Source organism: Cydia fagiglandana, chromosome 18 (genome assembly GCF_963556715.1).
Source record: "Cydia fagiglandana chromosome 18, ilCydFagi1.1, whole genome shotgun sequence".
Lineage (NCBI taxonomy): Eukaryota > Metazoa > Arthropoda > Insecta > Lepidoptera > Tortricidae > Cydia > Cydia fagiglandana.
In genome coordinates, this window is record NC_085949.1 from 15,216,285 (window position 1) to 15,235,694 (window position 19,410).

The 19,410-nt window shown below is 40.6% G+C and overlaps 1 protein-coding gene across 1 annotated transcript in view; it reads right to left on the bottom strand.

Moving 5' to 3' along the window:
- LOC134673420 (hemicentin-1-like) overlaps window positions 1-19,410 on the bottom strand; it is a 235,410-nt gene that overhangs the window by 28,520 nt on the left and 187,480 nt on the right. Inside the window, exons 6-7 of the mRNA XM_063531406.1 lie at window positions 3,854-4,054; window positions 270-433 (exon numbers count right to left, since the gene is read on the bottom strand). Of these exons, the coding sequence (XP_063387476.1) occupies window positions 270-433; window positions 3,854-4,054 (365 nt within the window). The remainder of the gene's footprint in view (window positions 1-269; window positions 434-3,853; window positions 4,055-19,410) is intronic.

Sequence of the window (19,410 nt, forward strand, 5' to 3'; positions counted from 1 at the left end):
TCGGCCGGCTTGTAACGCGTCGCCAAGGGTGCCTGATACCCGGACTTACCTGATTACTATGCTGTGTGAGATGCTTATGGTCCAACCACCAGGCTAGATCGGCGGGTGGGTTGGAGCCGTGAGCGGTACATTGCTACACCTGAATCTACCTGAACTTACCTGATTACTATGCTGTGTGAGATGCTTATGGTCCAACCACCAGGCTAGGTCGGCGGGTGGGTTGGAGCCGTGAGCGGTACATTGCTACACCTGAATCTACCTGAACTTACCTGATTACTATGCTGTGTGAGATGCTTATGGTCCAACCACCAGGCTAGGTCGGCGGGTGGGTTGGAGCCGTGAGCGGTACATTGCACTATTGCTGGTCGGCCGGCTTGTAACGCGTCGCCAAGGGTGCCTGATACCCAGTGGATTGACACGTTGTAAGCTGGCACTGGAATTATAAAAAATATGTAATAATATATAGCCTTTTATTCAGATCCACTTAACCTAATGACATTAAACTGATTCAAACAAAAGATACATAAACATAAAAACTTATTCTAGTATTTGCTTCTTGCTTATTCTTTGTAGATCTGTTTGCCAATCGGCAAAGGCCTCCTCCAACCTTTTCCATTCCGATCTATCTTGAGCCACTCTGTTCCATGTTACTCCTGCCACTTTTCTAATATCATCGTCCCACCTTTTCCGTGGTCTACATCTCTTCCTTTTGCTGGTCCTGGGGTACCATCCTGTCACTTTCTTACTCCATTTATCAATACCTCTAATCATGTGCCCTGCCCATTTCCATTTGAGTCTTCTCATTTTCCGTGTTACATCTATGGTTTTTGTTTTATTTCTGATGACATGATTTCCCAGTCTATCTGATTTCTTGACACTCAGCATACTCCTTTCCATAGCGTATTGGCAGGTTGCGAGTTTTCTGGTCATTTCCTGATTTAAATTCCATGATTGGCAGCCATATATAAGGACGGGTAGTATACACGTGTTAAATAGTTGACTTTTGATGTTTATGTGCAGATTTTTGTCTTTCATAGCCTCTTTTAAGCTCCAGTATCTTTTCCAGGCGTTCGTCACTCTTCGCTCTACTTCTTTTCGCATAGGTTCTTCTTGTGTTATGAGCTGCCCCAGATATAAGTATTCATCGGTGTACTTGATTTCGGTGTTGTCTAACTGTATCGTAATTTTGTTTCCGTTTGTCAACATCTTAGTCTTTTCGGGATTTAGCTTTAACCCTACTTTTCCACTTTCTAAAGTAAGATCTTTTATCATTCGATTGATGACGTCAGGTATTTCAGCGAATATCACTATGTCGTCAGCAAATCTTAAATGCGTCAGCAATGCACCATTCACATTAATCCCGAGATTTTGCCAATTAAGTCGTCTGAAAATTGATTCTAGTACCGCCGAGAATAGTTTTGGAGATAGGGGGTCTCCCTGTCTGACGCCTTTTCCTATTTTGAATGGATTACCTTTCTTTTCTAGTTGGATTCTAGCTGTACTATTCCTATATACGTTCCTGATCAGTCGAATGTATTTATGTTGGACACAAGATAAATACAACTGGATCGAAAATACCATTAAAGCTCAGATACAACTCAGTGCAAATGCCAAAACCGAGCCGAAGAAATGGCTAACTACAAATACCACAAATCTCCTAGAAGAAAGAAGCCACTTAATTAGTGCAAGAGATGCTCCCGACAGACGAAAACATTTAACGAAAATTAACAAAGAAATCAGAGAAAGTATAAGAAAGGATAGAAAACAAAGCAGAATGGAAATTATAGAAAAGTATATAAGTAAAACGGGAGGAGTAAAAAAAGCATACAAAGAATTAAAGAATTCAATGGATTGGATAGTTAAAATGAAAAAAGACAATGGAAAATGTAAACACAACAGAACGGACATATTAGGCACAGCTACATCCTATTACAAGAAACTGTACGAAAATAACACAACAGAAGACGAAATTGATTTAGCAGAAAACTCAGACATTCCTAGCATTATCCAAGCTGAAGTCGAGAAAGCTATAGATACACAAAAATTAGACAAAGCACCAGGTCCCGACGGTATAAATAACGTTATCTTAAAACAATGCAAAGAAGTCTTAACACCAGTCCTTACAAACATATTTAATGATATCCTACACACTGAAATAATTCCCCAGCAATGGACAGAATCCAACATAACCCTACTATATAAAAAAGGGGATAAACACGAAATCGGAAATTATCGCCCTATCAGCCTTATGTCCAACATTTATAAAGTATTCGCAAAGATCATTTTAAAACGGATTGAAAGAACACTAGATGAACATCAACCTATCGAGCAGGCTGGATTTCGGAAAGACTACTCGGTGATCGACCACATCCATGTAGTACGTCAAATTCTAGAGAAGTATCACGAATACCAGCTCACATACTACATCGCATTCATTGACTACAGCAAAGCTTTCGATTCTCTACTACATAATAACATCTGGGAAGCATTAGTAGATCAAGGGATAAAAAATATGTAATTAATTCTAAATATTCTAGTTGAATGATAGCCTGGTCAACATACCACAGAAACATGAAAAAAATCAAAGATGTGTCGGTCCGACTAATAGTTATCTCGGGCGACCACAGAGCAGGCTCTTTTTTTGCCCAGAGTTTAAGTCTGGCCGTGCAAAGTTACGCCGCCAGTATCCTTGGCACCATTCCAGTGGTAGGAGACTTTGGTGAGTTTTTTATGTTTAATTCGTAGTATAGTTTAGTTTAGAATAACTTACTTGTGTGTGTAAAAAATGTGTAGGTATGTAATATGTTTGAAGAACTATTAGAGGAGCATGAAGATCGTGATGATATCTAGTGTCAGAGCAGTGGCGGAGCGTGAACTAATCTAAGCTGTGGTCGAAGTAACATTTACGAGGACCTTTTCTCTCCATGTGTTGTGTGCTGCCATCTACAGTCGCCATCAGATATAACGGAGCGGCCAAGGTGTTCATAATATCTGAACACACACTCTAACGCCTTGACAATAGAGGCGTGTTCAGATATTTGTGAACACCTTGGCCGCTCCGATATATCTGATGGCGACTGTACGTGGCTGGTGTCCTCTCGTGCCCTCAATGTGCGGAGGTTCACGTCAAAGATCGGCTATGTCAGCCATCTTCGGGTGCTGAACTAACTAGGAGTCGAAGTGGTCGCCTTGGCCGAAATCGGCCGGAAGGATCGTTGCCAAGGTAGTAAAAAGGGTTGGCTTTGCGGGGCCCCCTTTAGTGCGTGGCCGTGTGCGAGGGGCTCCTAGCTACGCTACTGTGTCAGAGGCTAAGGTTGTATAGGTTAGGGATGGTCAACAAGAGCTGGAAATAAGTAACTCAATTATTCAGCAAAGCTTGATGTTATACATCCTGGGGTTAAATATTTTATTCCTATTCTATTAAGCCCGCTCCAAACTCGTGCACGAATAGCGGCGCAAAGCCGCGAACGCGAGTGTGGATGCGGAATAAATTTCGCAGATCTGCGATCGCGACTCCACACTCGCGTCCGCGGCTTCGCGCCGCGATTCGCGTACGCGTGTGGAGCGGGCTTTTGGGTTCGTTGATGACATGATGACTTATCTACGGCGCGATTTGGGAAATGAATTAGAGATGCACTATATATGAAATAGTAAAGATATGTGACGTTCCACGGCAAAAGGTACCTTGTGGCGGTTAGCGCTTACGCTATTATTAACGCTGCTCAAAATTATTGCGGCCATAGGGTACCTTTTGCCGGGGAACCTCACATATATTTACTATTTCATATCTAGTGAATCTCTAATCCATTTCCCGAATCGCGCCGCTAGTTAAGTTAATAACTGTCCAACTTACAATACAACTTGACTTGCAATGTCGCGACGACAGGTGGCGCGAGCTTCGTATTGGTCGCGCGACAAGACAGCCCCGCGGCGTTGTCCCGAGTGAGAGGCAAATATAGCTCGTTCTCCCTCATCAGCGGGATGTCGCTGTCCTCGTCTGACGCGTCGATGAGCGTCTCGCCGGAGTACCAGCTGATTCGGGGTGGGGGGCTTCCTGGAAAAAAAGAAAGAAAAACTTTTCACATTACAATAAATCATGATCTGTACAAACAGCAACTCTCCTGTACATCGGTGGATCTTATTACAAAAGGCATAAGGTCCACCGATGTACAGTTAACAGTGTGGGCGATGGTACCAACTGAGCAAGAAAATCTTTTAAAAACGAGGGGTAGTCATTAAGAATCAACGTCGATCGAATTACTCTTAAAAAAGAGACAATGAATAGGGCTTTTAAAAAAAGGGCAAGGTTTCAAAAGGGTCGGTCGGAAATGCAATTGTGACACCCCTGGAGTTGCAACTGTCGAGTAGGTAGCTAATTAAGGATGTTTATCAAAATAGTAGCGAGCGACCGACCCCAACTCCTCCCGGGACCAGTCTGATGGCTCCTCTACACGATGGGCCAACGCCGGCCACTCCAAGGGACGCAGCCATGCGGTAGAATGAGATAGCAATATCACTTGCGCATACTAACGCATAAATGCGTCCCTTGGAGTGGCCGGCGTTGGCCCATCGTGTAGAGGAGCCATGAAAATCAGCGCGGAGCCTTCTGGCACTGCACATGCTGAGACTGGGACCCTTTGCCTCACCATAGATTTAAGTTTTATGTTAAGTTAAGTTGATAAGTTTAACCTCTCAAGTTTTATGTTAAGTTTTAGGTTAAGTGACGCCGTAAGTCGGCAGAATTGTGCTGGACTTATATTTCTATGTAACATCTGTGTTAACCATGATTCTAGCAAATAAATAAATTACATTACATTACATTTAGTTGATAAGTTTAAGTTTATTTTGAATTTCTACTTTTATTTCTTTCTGTTATGTTAAGGTGTGACAATAAATATTCTTTGATTTATTTAAAGTACCATTGAATTGTAAAAGTAAATAAGTAAGTTGTGTAAATGTTTTCTTACCAGACAATAGTATTTTGCACAAGTAACGTAGGTATTACAAAATGAGACTTGGGAGTTAATATTATAGGGACATTCTTACACAAATTGACTAAGTCCCACGGTAAGCTCAAGAAGGCATGTGTTGTGGGTACTCAGACAACACAACACAGACAGACACACATAGACACAGAGAGACAGAGTTGGAATCAATAATTTTTATATCATGGTACCTAAAACGTGACGTAAAGCATAAATTATTCATTGTTACTTTACCCAATCAATTTCTTTTTCACCATACCAGCTCGGAAAGGCTTACTTTGCACTTCAAAAACTGATATCAAAGTTGCATTTTATTCACATGTGAGGCAAAGTAATCAAATGCAAATTTTGAGTTGTTTTCTTTTGTTTGCTGGTATATAGAATTGACTTTTAAATGATGATTTTGGATGATAAATATTTAATAACATTAATTTGGATTTGATTTTGTTTAATTTTACATTTAATATTTGCTTCGGGTTGGTGTGGTGAAAAATTTTGTGTTTCACTCGGGGGCAAATTTTGTTTAACCCTCGTGCTTTGAAACCCTCGCAACGCTCAAGATTCCATTTTTCGAACCACTCGCTACGCTCATGGTTAAATTTTGGTATCTTTCGCTTGCTCGGGTATCATATTAGCACGAGCAGTTAAACAACAACTTTGCCCCCTTGTAAAACAAATAACTATTGTTATAAAAACAATTCCCATTCTTGTGAACAGTAATAACAGTATTGAACAAAATAAACACATACCCTCACGCGGTAAACTTTTTCATTAAACAAACTTCTATTTTGGGCACATCATTGTTTCAAAGGAGAACCTTTTGAAAGTTTTGAACAAAGTTTGACCCACTTTGACCTGTCAGTAACTAATGTAAAGTTCAAATTCATATTGTACTAATGCCGGTTACCCACACAACTGTAGTATGCGGAAAGAGAAGAGTCGTGAAATGTATGGGGCCCAATACACAACTCTTCTCTTTCCGAACAAACTCTAGTAGCGGCGGTTTATTATCTTCTTATATTGAGGCATAAAATAGTAGAATTTAAATAGAAATTAACTAAAAAAATTCCATACTAAATGGTTGCCATGTTGCCTAAATGGTTGCCCTACGCCGAGTCAGACGACGCTACGGAGCCACGCCGTTACGTCGTCGCCCAAATCTAATGTTTAGTTAATTTAATTTTTTATGTGTATTGTTTTTCTTTGTCTTTTCTTTTACTTTGTAGTTTCACAGTGCCTTGGTTTTATACTGTAATGCTGTGTTACTTATTTGATCAATAAAATAAATAAATAAATAAATGTTTGCATTTTATGTCAAAAATGTGACAGTTAGGTACGTAAGGCGCCTTCAATAATTTTCTACAATTTCTTGTAGGAGTATAATTGGGATGTATGGAGGATAGAGGTAAGGAGAGAACTTTTATCGGAGAACAGTTGCATAAGTCTCCAGCCGTCAGCTATAAATAACAGTTCCAATCCCTCCAGAGTGGCGCTAGAGTAGCTACGAGTACGTTACCCTCTGATCATCGCGCGCCCTATGAGTCCCCCCACATATGTCGACGCGGAATCGGCAAAAGTCGATAGAAAAAAGCTTTGTCTGCGCAATAAGAGCGGAAAAAGTCGTCGTTCAGCTCGGCTCGCATCGACCGGCGCCTGCCGACGCGTCAACGGCTTTATCGCTCTTATTTTTTTTTATTTTTTTTTTAAATAATAAACTGATCGGCGATTGGCTCTAGTCACACCTGATGGAAAGTGAAGACAGAGCCTAAGATGTAGCTCACCGGTTCAGTAATAGCCTATTCACTCTAGCTTTAAAGAGACCGAGGTCATATTTTTCAGGGAATACAGATGCCGGGAGCGCATTCCATTCCTTAGCCGTCCTTACCAAAAAAGACGAGGCAAATCGTTTTGTGCGGACAAATGGAATACTAACCACGAACGGGTGCATTCGCTCCCCGCGCCTGGATGTCCGATGATGGAAAGGGGATGGTGGGATCAGGTCATGCAGCTCTTGTGCGCACTCTCCAGAATGTATCCGATAGAACACCGATAGACATGCGACTCTTCGGCGATGATCGAGGCTCTGTAACTTCGATTTGACAGCTGGGTCATCGCCTAAAAGTCTATGAGCCCGGCGCTCTATTGAGTCCAGGGCCGCCAGCTGATACTTGGCGGAACCGTCCCAAAGGTGGCAGCAGTATTCCATGCACGAACGGACCTGTGCTTGGTATAAGGAGAGAAGCTGACTCGGCGTGAAGTACCGCCTCACCTTAAATAGGACACCAAGTTTCTTGGCAGCAGTTTTAGCCCTGGACTCAATAGTCGACCCGAAGTTTAGGTTCGATTTTAGACTTAGACCAAGAAGCTCAAGACGGTTGGTCACGGGAAGGGACACATTCCGGAAAGTGGGAGCCAAGGTGAACTGGCTCCGTTTTGCGGTGAATAGGCACGCCTGTGTTTTGGTGGCGTTGAATCCAACCAAGTTGGCCTCGCCCCATTCGGACACGGCTTCCAAGGACAAATTCAACCGCTCCACCATGGTCTCTCTAAGGGTTTCGATGTCACCTACACTGGCTCTCGCGTTAGAAAGGTATCTCTCTGCAACCGTGCTGTCATCCGCATACCCAAAGATACCAGGCTTGAGCAGATCGTTGATGTGCAGCAGAAAGAGGGTTGCAGAGAGGACTGAGCCCTGAGGCACCCCGGCGTTAATAGCCAGAAGATCAGACGAGCATTGCATTGCATTGCGCGGACATAAAGCTTTCTGCGCGGATATTATAAAGCTTTATATATCCTATCGGCTTTTGCCGAATGCGCGTCGATATATCTGGGGAGACCCTAAATCGGCTGCAGGTGTGTGGGTAACCGGCCTAACCCAGTCAGGTTGATTGATTGTATCGATACTCGAGCATACTCGAGCTTCAGTGATGAAGCACATATTGAAGGCAATCTTCTGATCGTTATCGTACGTTCTCGGTCCATTGTTCTAGCTATATGATCGATATTTCACATTCACACCTTAGATACGAATAAAAGATGGGTGTGTTGTTGAAAAGTCATATTTAAGTGATGATAGGAATGCGTCGTGAGAGGCTGAGAGCGGTGCGAGTCATTCTTCTGTGTTTTATGATCATGGTTAATTGGTTATAAGTACTGTGTTTTTGATCATGGTTATTGGGACTAAAACTTTTTTTAGTATGAGTTAAGGTTATGCGTCTTTTTAGTACTTAGATATATCATAAAATAGGTACCTATAACATGTGTCGTCTACATAGAACATAATTATATGTCGCCGTAGGATTAGGCAGATCGTAATGTTCCTGTGTAACGTTTTGACGTCACATTAAACCAATTGAAGGTAAGATAGGTTCGTTATAGGTTGCTTCAGATGCCCGAAGGGCAAACTGTCCACAAATAGGTAAGTACAGGGATACGTCGAGTCAGGGAACGGGACAAAGATTTTCACGTTTTATGATATGCATGAATATCATGATCTGGTTTACGATCGGCCACCGACAAATGTGAGTGAGATTGACCCCAAATATAAATAAATAAATATATATCAGGGGACTTCTAACACAGATCAACTTAGCTCCAAACTAAGCAAAGCTTGTATTATGCCTGCTAGGCGACGTTATACATACTTAAATTATAAAGATAAATACATACTTATATACCTAGAAAATACCCATGACCCAGAAACAAATATTTGTGTTCATCAGCATCAAAAAAATAAATGCCCATACCAGGATTCGTACGCATGCAGCACCATCAGCTTCACAGGCAGGGTCACTACCCACTAGGCCAGACCGGTCGTCTCAATATATCTTTACCTACCTATTCAATTTTATTTTCATAATCTCACTAAATTACACCGTTCCTGGATTTATACTAAATTAAAGTGATCCCGGGAAATGTTACATTATTACCAAAGCACTTTGCCACACGTCACAATTCGCCGGCCCAATATTACAGGGTTCTATGTTACATTTTCAAGATAAAATTCGACTTAATGTCACTATGATAATGTTCAAATATCACGATAAAAGTGAAACATAGAACCCTGTAATATTGGGCCAGCGAATTGCCTACATTTTATATTTGTAGGCGTCTACACCGCCGACATTACTCTGCTAAACGTACGTAAATGTTTTATCACTTTAGGCAGTTAACATTAAACACAGCCATTTTATAGATGTTTGGGATGTAAAAACGTGCTTATCCTTTTATGATATCCTTTTCATTTACTTATTGAGTAGGGCGAAATATGTTTATAGCTGTGACATATTAACAAAAACAATAGCAGCAGTTACAGATGTAATGCATAATTGTTTTCCATCGTATTTTCTCGGAAATGTTCGTATTTGTCATGCTACTTCAGTCAACCTCAGTACTTTTTATACCGAGACTGACTGAAATAGCAAAACACGTTTGTACCTTTCCGTGAAAATACGATGGAAAATAATTATGCACCACATCTGTACAAGCACAGATCTTGACTGACGCATGTGCTTACAGATAATTGTAGTGTGCAAAAGGGAAGCCATCACGTAGGTATATGAACATGCCATGGGTGCGAAAGAGGCAGATTGCAAATGAAAAAATCTGACCACTTCAGATTCATAGCGGCCGCTAGCCGCCGCTCCGGCTTGAATTATACAAAACATAAGTATAGTATGTACAAAACATACTCGTAATTTTCGCGTACTAGCATATATCTTTTACATTACGATACCCATGTATCTCTTACATACCTACAGCTGTAGGTATGTAAGAGATACATGGGTGGTTATATCTTGGAATATACCTACTGTTTTACTGCACAACGTATCAGCATTGCGATACAGCTAGGAAATGCCGCCAGCATCATTGGTACAATGCCTCAAGGGCCTATTTTAGATTTAAGGCGATATGATTCGACTCATCAACGAATCTGAGGGGGTGAGGTGCGCGGCAAACCGTGAAGCCCCGCCCGCGCGTCCCGACCCGCTCGACGAGCTCGTGAGCGCGCGCTGTGCGCGGCGGCGATAGCAAACGGGTCACAGTATAAGGATCTTATGATGGCAGTATTTTAACCAAGGTGCAAGGGTCACGTTTTTATAGTTTTTATTGTATATGTATGTATTTTTTTCATTCATAAGAAAACGCAAACATAATCGAAGTTTGTATACTACATTGTAAAACACCGGTTGAGTAGAGAGTAATTTTTTTTATATGACAAATGGTATTCGGTTTTTGAGTATCGAGGCTTACCTAAATAAAGAACACTATTCAATAAATTTCAGCAAATCGCTTGAATACATCCCGAAAAACATTACATTAAAGAAAAAATTATGATTATGATGATGAAATTGCACGCTTGACGGGCCTTGCACGCTTGACGGGCCTTGCACGTTGCATGCGATCCAAAGCCGGGCGCCTTCGGCACCCTCATACTAAAAGCGTAACACTATACATCCCCATACTGTGTCAATCCAAATAAATAATTTCTGATTTTCAAAGGAGTCAAAGAGCACGAAGGAATATAATCATTTTGCAGATCTGACGTAGGTATATCAGTAAAGGTGAAATACTGTAAATATATCATACTTACATACTCACAATTATATTATCTAGGAATATAATATTATTGACCTACATTGAAATTGGTTGCTGACCTAGTGAAAATACTGAATTATTTTAACTGTTGATGTAGTAAAGCTAGGCGCTTTCAAACACCTCGTAAAGTATTAAATGCTTCTGTTATCAGAAAGTGCGTTTTTATAGCACTTAGTGACTTTTTCTTACGTTTCATATGCTTTGTTTCCCATTGTTTGTAAATGGTAAAATCACGTGACCGCGCGGAACACACTGACGCAGGTCTGTCCTCTACAAGCGCTGCCGCGCGACTGAAGAGGGCGTAAGTGCGTTCGCGAGTGATGGCGCTTGCGGATTTAGTAGGTATTGAAACATAGAAATTATTTTAATGATGTTACCGAGACAAAGTGATCCAAAACATCTAGATTATCTTATTACCTATACATTTATGTAAAAAACAAGTCAAAAAAGTTTGTATTGTAGCTCTGGTTTTGATTTATTGTTAAAAAAAGGCGTAACTTTGGAATTTTTTTCTATCGAGCAAAGTTTATCTAATCATGTTTTTGAGATCCAAAACGTATCTGCCAGATCCTTAAGTATAAGATATATTTTTTTCACAATTTTAAAACATTGTTTCTTATATTTCTAATGGATTCAAAAAACTGGTTTGCTTAGCTCCTACGGAAAAAGCACGCCTTAAGCGAGTTATTAACTGCTTTTAGTAATACAACTGTACATATCTCTTATTTGTTAATAAATGATTTTCATTATAACTGTTTTAAATCCATTTGTGTCGTCAATGTTCTCAATTAAAGTCACTTACACGGTTTTGTACACGTATTCCCTCTGTGATTGTATATTATTACACCCAATCACATAAGAATGCCAAAATACACGCTCGCGGTGGGTCGTGCGACTCGTGCGCCATACGAATATACGACTCGCCAGTTATTCCTAATGGTAACATTACATTTCTAACCGCAGCTGCACTACCGGTACTGAACGCGTCGCTGTCATTGTCAATTTCCATAGTAAACTTGACTTGATTGAGTAATGCAGCTGCGGTTAGAAATGGAATGTTACCATAACAGCCATTATATTCTAGTCGTGACTTTTATTGGTTGTTCAAATCTAATCTGACGTAGATTATAGTTAGGTGAATGATGAGTGGTGTACCGGTGGACAGATGAGGCTGGATAATGTATTGATTTATGTCAGAAGATAATCATAACTTGACAGTTTCGGTTGGCATTATGGAACTTTCTTTATTGAATATTGCACAATAGAAAATCTTATCGTACAAAAGGCGTACCATACATGCACTTAGGCATATCTTGTTTACCTATAGTTTTATGGCCTCGGCGTTCTCTTGGCTAATCTGACCATAAGGTTTAATATTATCAAATTAAAAATGACATTTAAAGGTGAGAAATAGATAAACACTAAAACTAATATTTATTCTGACATTTCAATATATCAAACAAACTCGATCTAAATAAACCTATCATTGTTATTTCATTGACCAAAGGCCGACTGACATTTTTTCGAAACGTCGCTTGCAAATAAATACCTATCTTATGAGCTTGATTACATGATTAGAGAGTAATCATATAGTAACAGCACCAGTCATGGGACATTTAAGAGGAAATTTGGAGTATTTATGATATTTCCCTTATACATGTAAATGGTCTACCGCTTAGCGTGTTAAAAGATGAAAGTCCTATCCGTCTTTCATGTTTTAGGCGTGTTGTATCAAATATACTGCAATTAGTTTCCACATATTTAACAAACTAGCTGTGCCCGCGGCTCCGCCCGCGTGAAATTCGGTTTGTGTCAGTAAGCTGCTAAATATATAAAAAATAGTAAATTACATTACGCTGTATTTTTTTATTCAAAAAATTATAACATTTATAATTTCCTGCATGATAATTTCTTAAAATAATTATATCTTATTGTTTCATACTTTTTAGAGCGCGATTTGAAGTAGTCCGACTACGCCCGACTCTTATAGTATGAGAAAGTCGAAGTCGCTTAGCTTTGGACCGCGTGCAGTGCGCCACATACGTCGGGCAATTCCCAACGCTTTGAGTATGAGGGCGCCGAAGGCGCCCGGCTTTGGAACGCGTACAGCGCGACACGTACGTCGGGTTACGCCCGACGCTTTGAGTATGAGGGAGGCGCCCGGCTTTGGAACGCGTACAGCGTATTACGTACGTCGGTCTACGCCCGACACTTTTAGAATGAGGGCGCCGAAGGCGCCCGGCTTTGTAACGCGTACAGCGTGCCACGTGCGTCGGGCTTAGCCCGACGCTTTGAGTATGAGGGTGCCTTCGGCGCCCAACTTTGGCAAGCGTACAGCGTGTCAGCGTGACTCTTTTAGTATGAGTCACATCATTTTATCACGAAAATTGACAGTGCCGCAGCAGTAATGTTGCAACAGAGTACCTAATGCTGCTGCATTCGCCACCCGAATGTCACCTTTATCATATCTTAGGGGAGAATGTAATTGAAAACGCGAGCGAAGCGAGCTGGAAAATTTTTTGATATAAAAACGCAATTTGATAGACAGTTGTACATTTTTACTTTTAGTATGGAAATCAGTCACATCATTTTATCACGAAAATTGACAGTGCTGCAGCAGTAACGTTGTAACAGAGTAATGCTGCTGCAGTCGCCACCCGAATGCCACCTTTATCATATCTTAGAGGGTGATTGAAAACGCGAGCGAAGCGAGCGCGAATATTTTTCGATATAAAAACGCAATTTGATAGACAGTTGTACATTTTTACTTTTAGTATGGAAATCAGTCACATCATTTTATGACGAAAATTGACAGTACCGCAGTAGTAACGTTGCAACAGAGTAATGCTGCTGCAGTCGCCACCCGAATGTCACCTTTATCACACCTTAGAAAGTTATTAAAAACGCGAGCGAAGCGAGCGCGAAATTTTTTCGATATAAAAAACGCAATTTTACTTTTAGTCCCAACCAGGCGCAAATCCAGGATTTCATAGAAAGGAGGGATGGGACAGTTTTCTATCAGCCTAGTTTCGCATAGGGCTCGATATTTAAGTGTCTCAGCGAGGTTGTTTTCACGAATAAAAGATGCAAGAAAGCAGACCTTGGAATTGACCAAGTGAATTGAATTGGCGAAGTGTGAGCAAGGCAGTAGGCCCAGCTGCGAAAGAGGAAAGCTTGGATTTGGATCCACGCCCAAGTGTAATTAAGGCAGAAGATCAACTTTGCCGTAAGGCAGAAGGCCTTGCATAAGACCTAACGCCGAACCGCAAAAGAGTGGGTTGAAATCGAATCTATGCATCTAATCACGACTCTTCTGCTACCGATTGTTTCCCAAAGAATTACGCGCCATTATTTTTGCAAATTAGCTTTTGGACAGCTAAAAAAAATCGTGTGGTAAAAACGATGTGTCTGTCCCTAATTTTAAAATTTGTTCTACTTTTTCAACCTGACATTTTGGTCCCCCCCCCCCCCTCAACGTGGTGCCGTGGTGGCTACGGCTTTGGTAAGCGTACAGAGTGTCACGTACGTTGGGCTAAGGTTAAGGCATTCAGAAGTTAAGGTGTAATAAAGAAACTCAGATAAATAAATATAATATACCCACATGCAAACACGAACGCTGAAAACACAATACACTCTCTCTCTCTCTCTTTTTTTAGGGTAGTCGTGAAAAAGATTGCACTGTGCAATGAGGGGTAATTAATTTACTGTCGTTTAATTTTGTTGTATATTATTAAATCGACATAATTATTCAATTAAATTTGTTGATGTCCGTACCCCCTCATCTAAACTTAGAGTTAATTTGGCAAAAATCTTCCTCGGTGGCTATTCATGTCACTACGTATTAAATTCAGCGCCATCTGTTAGTTTACCAGGGTACTCAATAGTGGTAGCACATATTTGAAAAAAGTTTGCCCCTCCTTCCTAAGTAGCGCCATAAGATTCAGGGGCAAACTTAAATCAAGCGAGTGTTGTGGCTACCCCCCCTTTTAAGAGTTGAATTTTTATAGCCTATAACCTGGCCGGAGATTTTCTCGACAGATTAGTAAAGTTTGCATCAAAATCCGTTCAGCCGTTTTCACGTGATGCGCGTTCAAATAAACAGACAAACAGATAAACAGACAAACAGACAAAAATTCTAAAAACTGTTGGAACGTGTTCTGTTATCAATTCTAAGTGCCCCCAGCCAACTTTTTTTCAAATATCTTCCATGTACAGACTTTCGACCCTCTACAGCTTTATTATATGTATAGAAGAAGATAGATACAGCCAGTGTTTATAAACTACTTTTAGATACTTATTTTAGAGGAATTATGTTTTTTTGTCCCATTACTGGTTCCACGTCCATTATAGGGTCCAATACTATATGTATATGTCAATTAAAATATTTGTATTTTAGTCTCACATCGTTTATTAGAGTAAGTATTATAAATTATGTACATGCATAAGGCAACATAATATAGCGCTGGAAGCCACCATCAGCAACATACTGAGACGGGGCCATTTCATGGTACTTTAATCTTATTTTGTGTTTTCTTTGATATTATGTATTGTCTCGTTTGTTTGTGCTTACGAATAAAATCTATTCTATTCAATAATGCACACACTTGCACTGCTTATGCTATGAAAATCGTTGCAGACTTTTCTTGGTCTAACTCTATCGTTTCTTAAATCTAATCCCGTGCCAGACAATCGAATAAAAGCCTTTCCCATTTTCCGTATAGGTCACTGAATCTAGACAAAGGCATTGCGATTTTTACAGTCGTAAAGCAGTGCTTATCAAGCATTTTTCTATAATAAGATTTATACCTTAATGCTCGTAAAATGGCGTTATATTTTTGGAATAGGTAAAGATGCAAAAGGATTAATTTTTATTTCCAATCGAACGATAATAATTATATAACATTATATGGTCCATATGAACATGGTCGTGTTTGGCCAAATATAAGTAACGTAGTCAAAAGTACAATCTCAAATATTTAATATTTGCATTCGTCAATGTGCCAGCTCTACTGGAGCCAACTGGCATAGCGAGAGACGACGACAAGAGACCGGACGGTATGTCTCTGGTTCCTTGGGGTTTGGGAAGGGTGCTAGTGTGGGACGCTACCTGCGTAGACACTCTGGCCCCTTCTCACCTCACGGGAACCAGCAACCAAGCAGGTGCGGCAGCTAGAGCGGCCGAAAACCTCAAATTGCAGAAGTACAGGGGTCTCGGCCCTGAGTATATTTTTATGCCATTTGGGGTTGAGACCCTTGGCCCGTGGGGTCCTAATGCTGTAAAACTTTTTAAGGAGCTTTCGAAAAGGATTATAGACTTCACTGGTGACCGAAGAGCTGGCAGCTTTCTCGCTCAACGTATTAGCTTAGCAATACAGCGGGGAAATGCTGCCAGCGTCCTCGGCACCATGCCAAAGGGGCCCAATTTCTTAGATATATTTTAATTTAATTTAATTTAATTTAGTATTAGTATTTAGTTTTAATTTAGTTTTATTTTATAGATAAGTTAGTTTATTTTCATTTTTAATATTTGTATCTACCTTATCAATAAATATATCATTTACAATGTCCCTCATAAAATAAAATCTATTTTAATATCTCATGTGTATACTTGTAGCATCAAAAGTGACCGCCATAAAATATTTACGCAATTTTTTAATTGGCTGTGACCACAGATGACCAACTGTCCATTTCAGAAGTAATTAACTTCAATCTTCGTCAGGATGCGTCACTTTGTAATAAATGTGAAGTGACATTCCTAAACTGGTAGCCAGTGCATTTGGCATAGATTACTACACTAGACGGTGTATAACCTCGTGGTGTTGTGATGGTGGATATGTGTGTAGCCGATAACTGGCGGGAGATTGATCAGGATCAGGATCGAGGCGTCCGACATGTCATTAAATGACGGCTGGTCGGTGATCACGTGGTGCTTAAAGAGAACCGTGCTTTCCATAGAAAACGAAGCTCCGGCCTGACCCCGGCCCGGTCGGTCTAGAGTAAAGGTAGCCACTGACGAGCCTTCCAACGGTCCAAATCAAATAGCGTGGCTGCAATCCAAAATCGGTCCGTGAATGTCAAAAACGTACAATGTTTAATATTAGGATGCCGTCCATTTGGATGAATCCATTGAAACGGCATTTGGAAGGCTCGTCAGTGGCCTGCTTTAGTCATCCTTTACTTAATAGGCTCCGACCGTATTTGCAACGTATGTGGCATATTATAAGCACATGTTTCGTACATGCTTTTAAATGTGGGATCTTGTGAGACTGTATCTATAACTTGTCGCGACCACGCACAGCATTTTGAACTTTAGCTCAATACAAAAAAGGCATACGTCGCATTTTTCTCTGTCAATAGCGACATACGAGTTTAAACGAGGATTCCCTAGAATCCCTTAACGAAGCTAAAAAACTGAACGTAAACTTTCCTGTTACAAAAAGTTGTTTCACTACATTGCCTTTTCTAGAGCGAGTAATGAAGGCATTCATTTCTGGGGTAACATTTCAATAGCTAACCGAGTTGATGTCTCAGTTGAATCAGGGGCTTATTTCACCACTATGACAATAGACACCTTCATTCATTCATTCATTCATTCATATGAAATATAAATATTTATATGATATATTGATTCATTGATATGTCAGCGGCCGATCGTAAGATAAGGTATATCGTGAAATTCCTAGGCATATCGTGAAACGTGAAAATCTTTGACTCGTTCCCTGAGTCGATGTCGGGGCTCCTATTTCTGGGCAGTTTGCCCTTCGGGCATTTGAAGCAACCTAACGAACCTATCCTGCCTATATATTGGTTTAATGTGACTATTGTCAAAACATTACACAGGAACATTACGATCTGCCTGATCTTACGATCGGCCGCCGACAGATATACCATTGGCATTGGCACCTTGGCTATATAGCCCTTGGGTACTGGGGTAGCCTTGGGGAAACGTACGCTTCGTTCCTTCGTTCGTCAATTTGCCTTTCTATCGATCGAATATGCAAGAACGATTCGAGAAAGATAACGAAATTTAGATTTTCGATGTTCCGTTGTCGCATTCAAGCAAAGACCCAATAGGTGCCACAGTACCTAGCACACAATCATTAATATAGTGACGTACCACGTCAAAAGGTACCTTATGGCGGTTGGCGCTTACGCTATTATTAACGCCGCTCCAATATTATTGCGGCGCTATGCGACGTAAGCGCCAGCCGCCATAGGGTACCTTTTGCCGTGGAACGTCACATATTTATTTGTTAGGGATCTGCAAGTAATATTAAACTTGTGTCGCCCACCTTCCAAGCAGAATACGCCATACGCCATTTTAAAGCAAACTTTTCGCTTCGAACGGGGTCTTTTAACAAAAACTTCTGCTAACAAGTAGAATAAAGGATCGACTAGACCAAAGCTTAAAATAGGACGACTCGGAATTTTGCAGTAAAGCGTAACTTGAAAAATTATTATCACTAAGGGCCACTTACATCATTCACTAACACGGGGTTAACCGGTTAAACCTGGAGTTACCATGGTTGCCAGACATTAATATAATTTATTAACATTTATTTTAATTGCATAAACAATATATATACAGTGGTACTACTAAACGAAATTAATAACTAGCTTAAATCTAAAATAGGCCCCTGAGGCATTGTACCAAGGATGCTGGCGGCATCGCCTCGCTGTATCGCAATGCTGATACGTTGTGCGAGGTAGCCGACAGCTCTTCGGTCACCAGTTACGTCAACCAGACGCTTCGCGATTTCTGCGAACAACTTATGCGCACTGGGACCCCATGGACCTAGAGTTTCAACTCCAATTTATTAATCCATGCGAAGCCGCCGGGTCACTGTAATAATAACTCAAAGCCAGCAGCCCCAACAATTTGATTTTAGAAGCAACGGAAGACGGAATATCCGTTGGTATATAAGTTTTAAGCAACTTACGTCACAAGTCACAACCACTAGGCCACCCGGTCACAGCGGCCGTATAAATTTCAAGCAACTTATTAAATTGGACCTGAAACTTAAAACTAGCACGAGTGAACTCCTTAATATGTGACAAAGCTCCAAACTTAGTTGTGGGTTCTCTCGAAACAGTGGCGATACGAAATACAATACTTCCCTATTTTCGAAAGGGCTTTGATTAGAACTTAGAACTATAATTAGTGTAAAGTTTGTTATTACGGCAAAGTAACTTAAAACCAATTTCCCAAGGGCAGTGGACTAGTTGACAAATTATTTGTCAACTACAATAATTATACAACACACAATAATTATTATGGTTAGTTTCAATAGTTCGCTTAGTTTTATTTCTTGTTGCCAAACTTAATAGATATAGTGTTCCTTGAGGATTAGGTAATCCTAGACTATAGTAGTATTATTCTAGTCTAAGATGACGACATTATACCTACTCGTAGACTAGTTTGTCTCTCTGAATCAGTTGTCTGGCACAAAATACCTACCTACTCTTATATCTTCCGAAATTTTGTACATGTAAAATATACTAAAAGCACAGAATAAATAATAGTACTAGGTACAGAAGACTCACTTTCTAACAAAACGCGTCTGTTACGATCAATACAGATATGGCCGCTAGGTGACGACAGCGCCCCGCGCAGTCTATGGCTTTCCGCAAAATTGGGGTGGAACTGATGTACTTTTAGCTACCTGTAGCAAAGCGACGAAATCGCGGAGTGAGCCACGCCTGCTAAAAGTAGGAGAGTGTTTAAGATCTAATTCCTCTTTGGAAAGAGTACACAAGGGACAAGTTTAACGCTACGTCTTACGTAGGCGAACAACGCGCGAACGCGGCGCGGCGCGGCGCGGCGAAA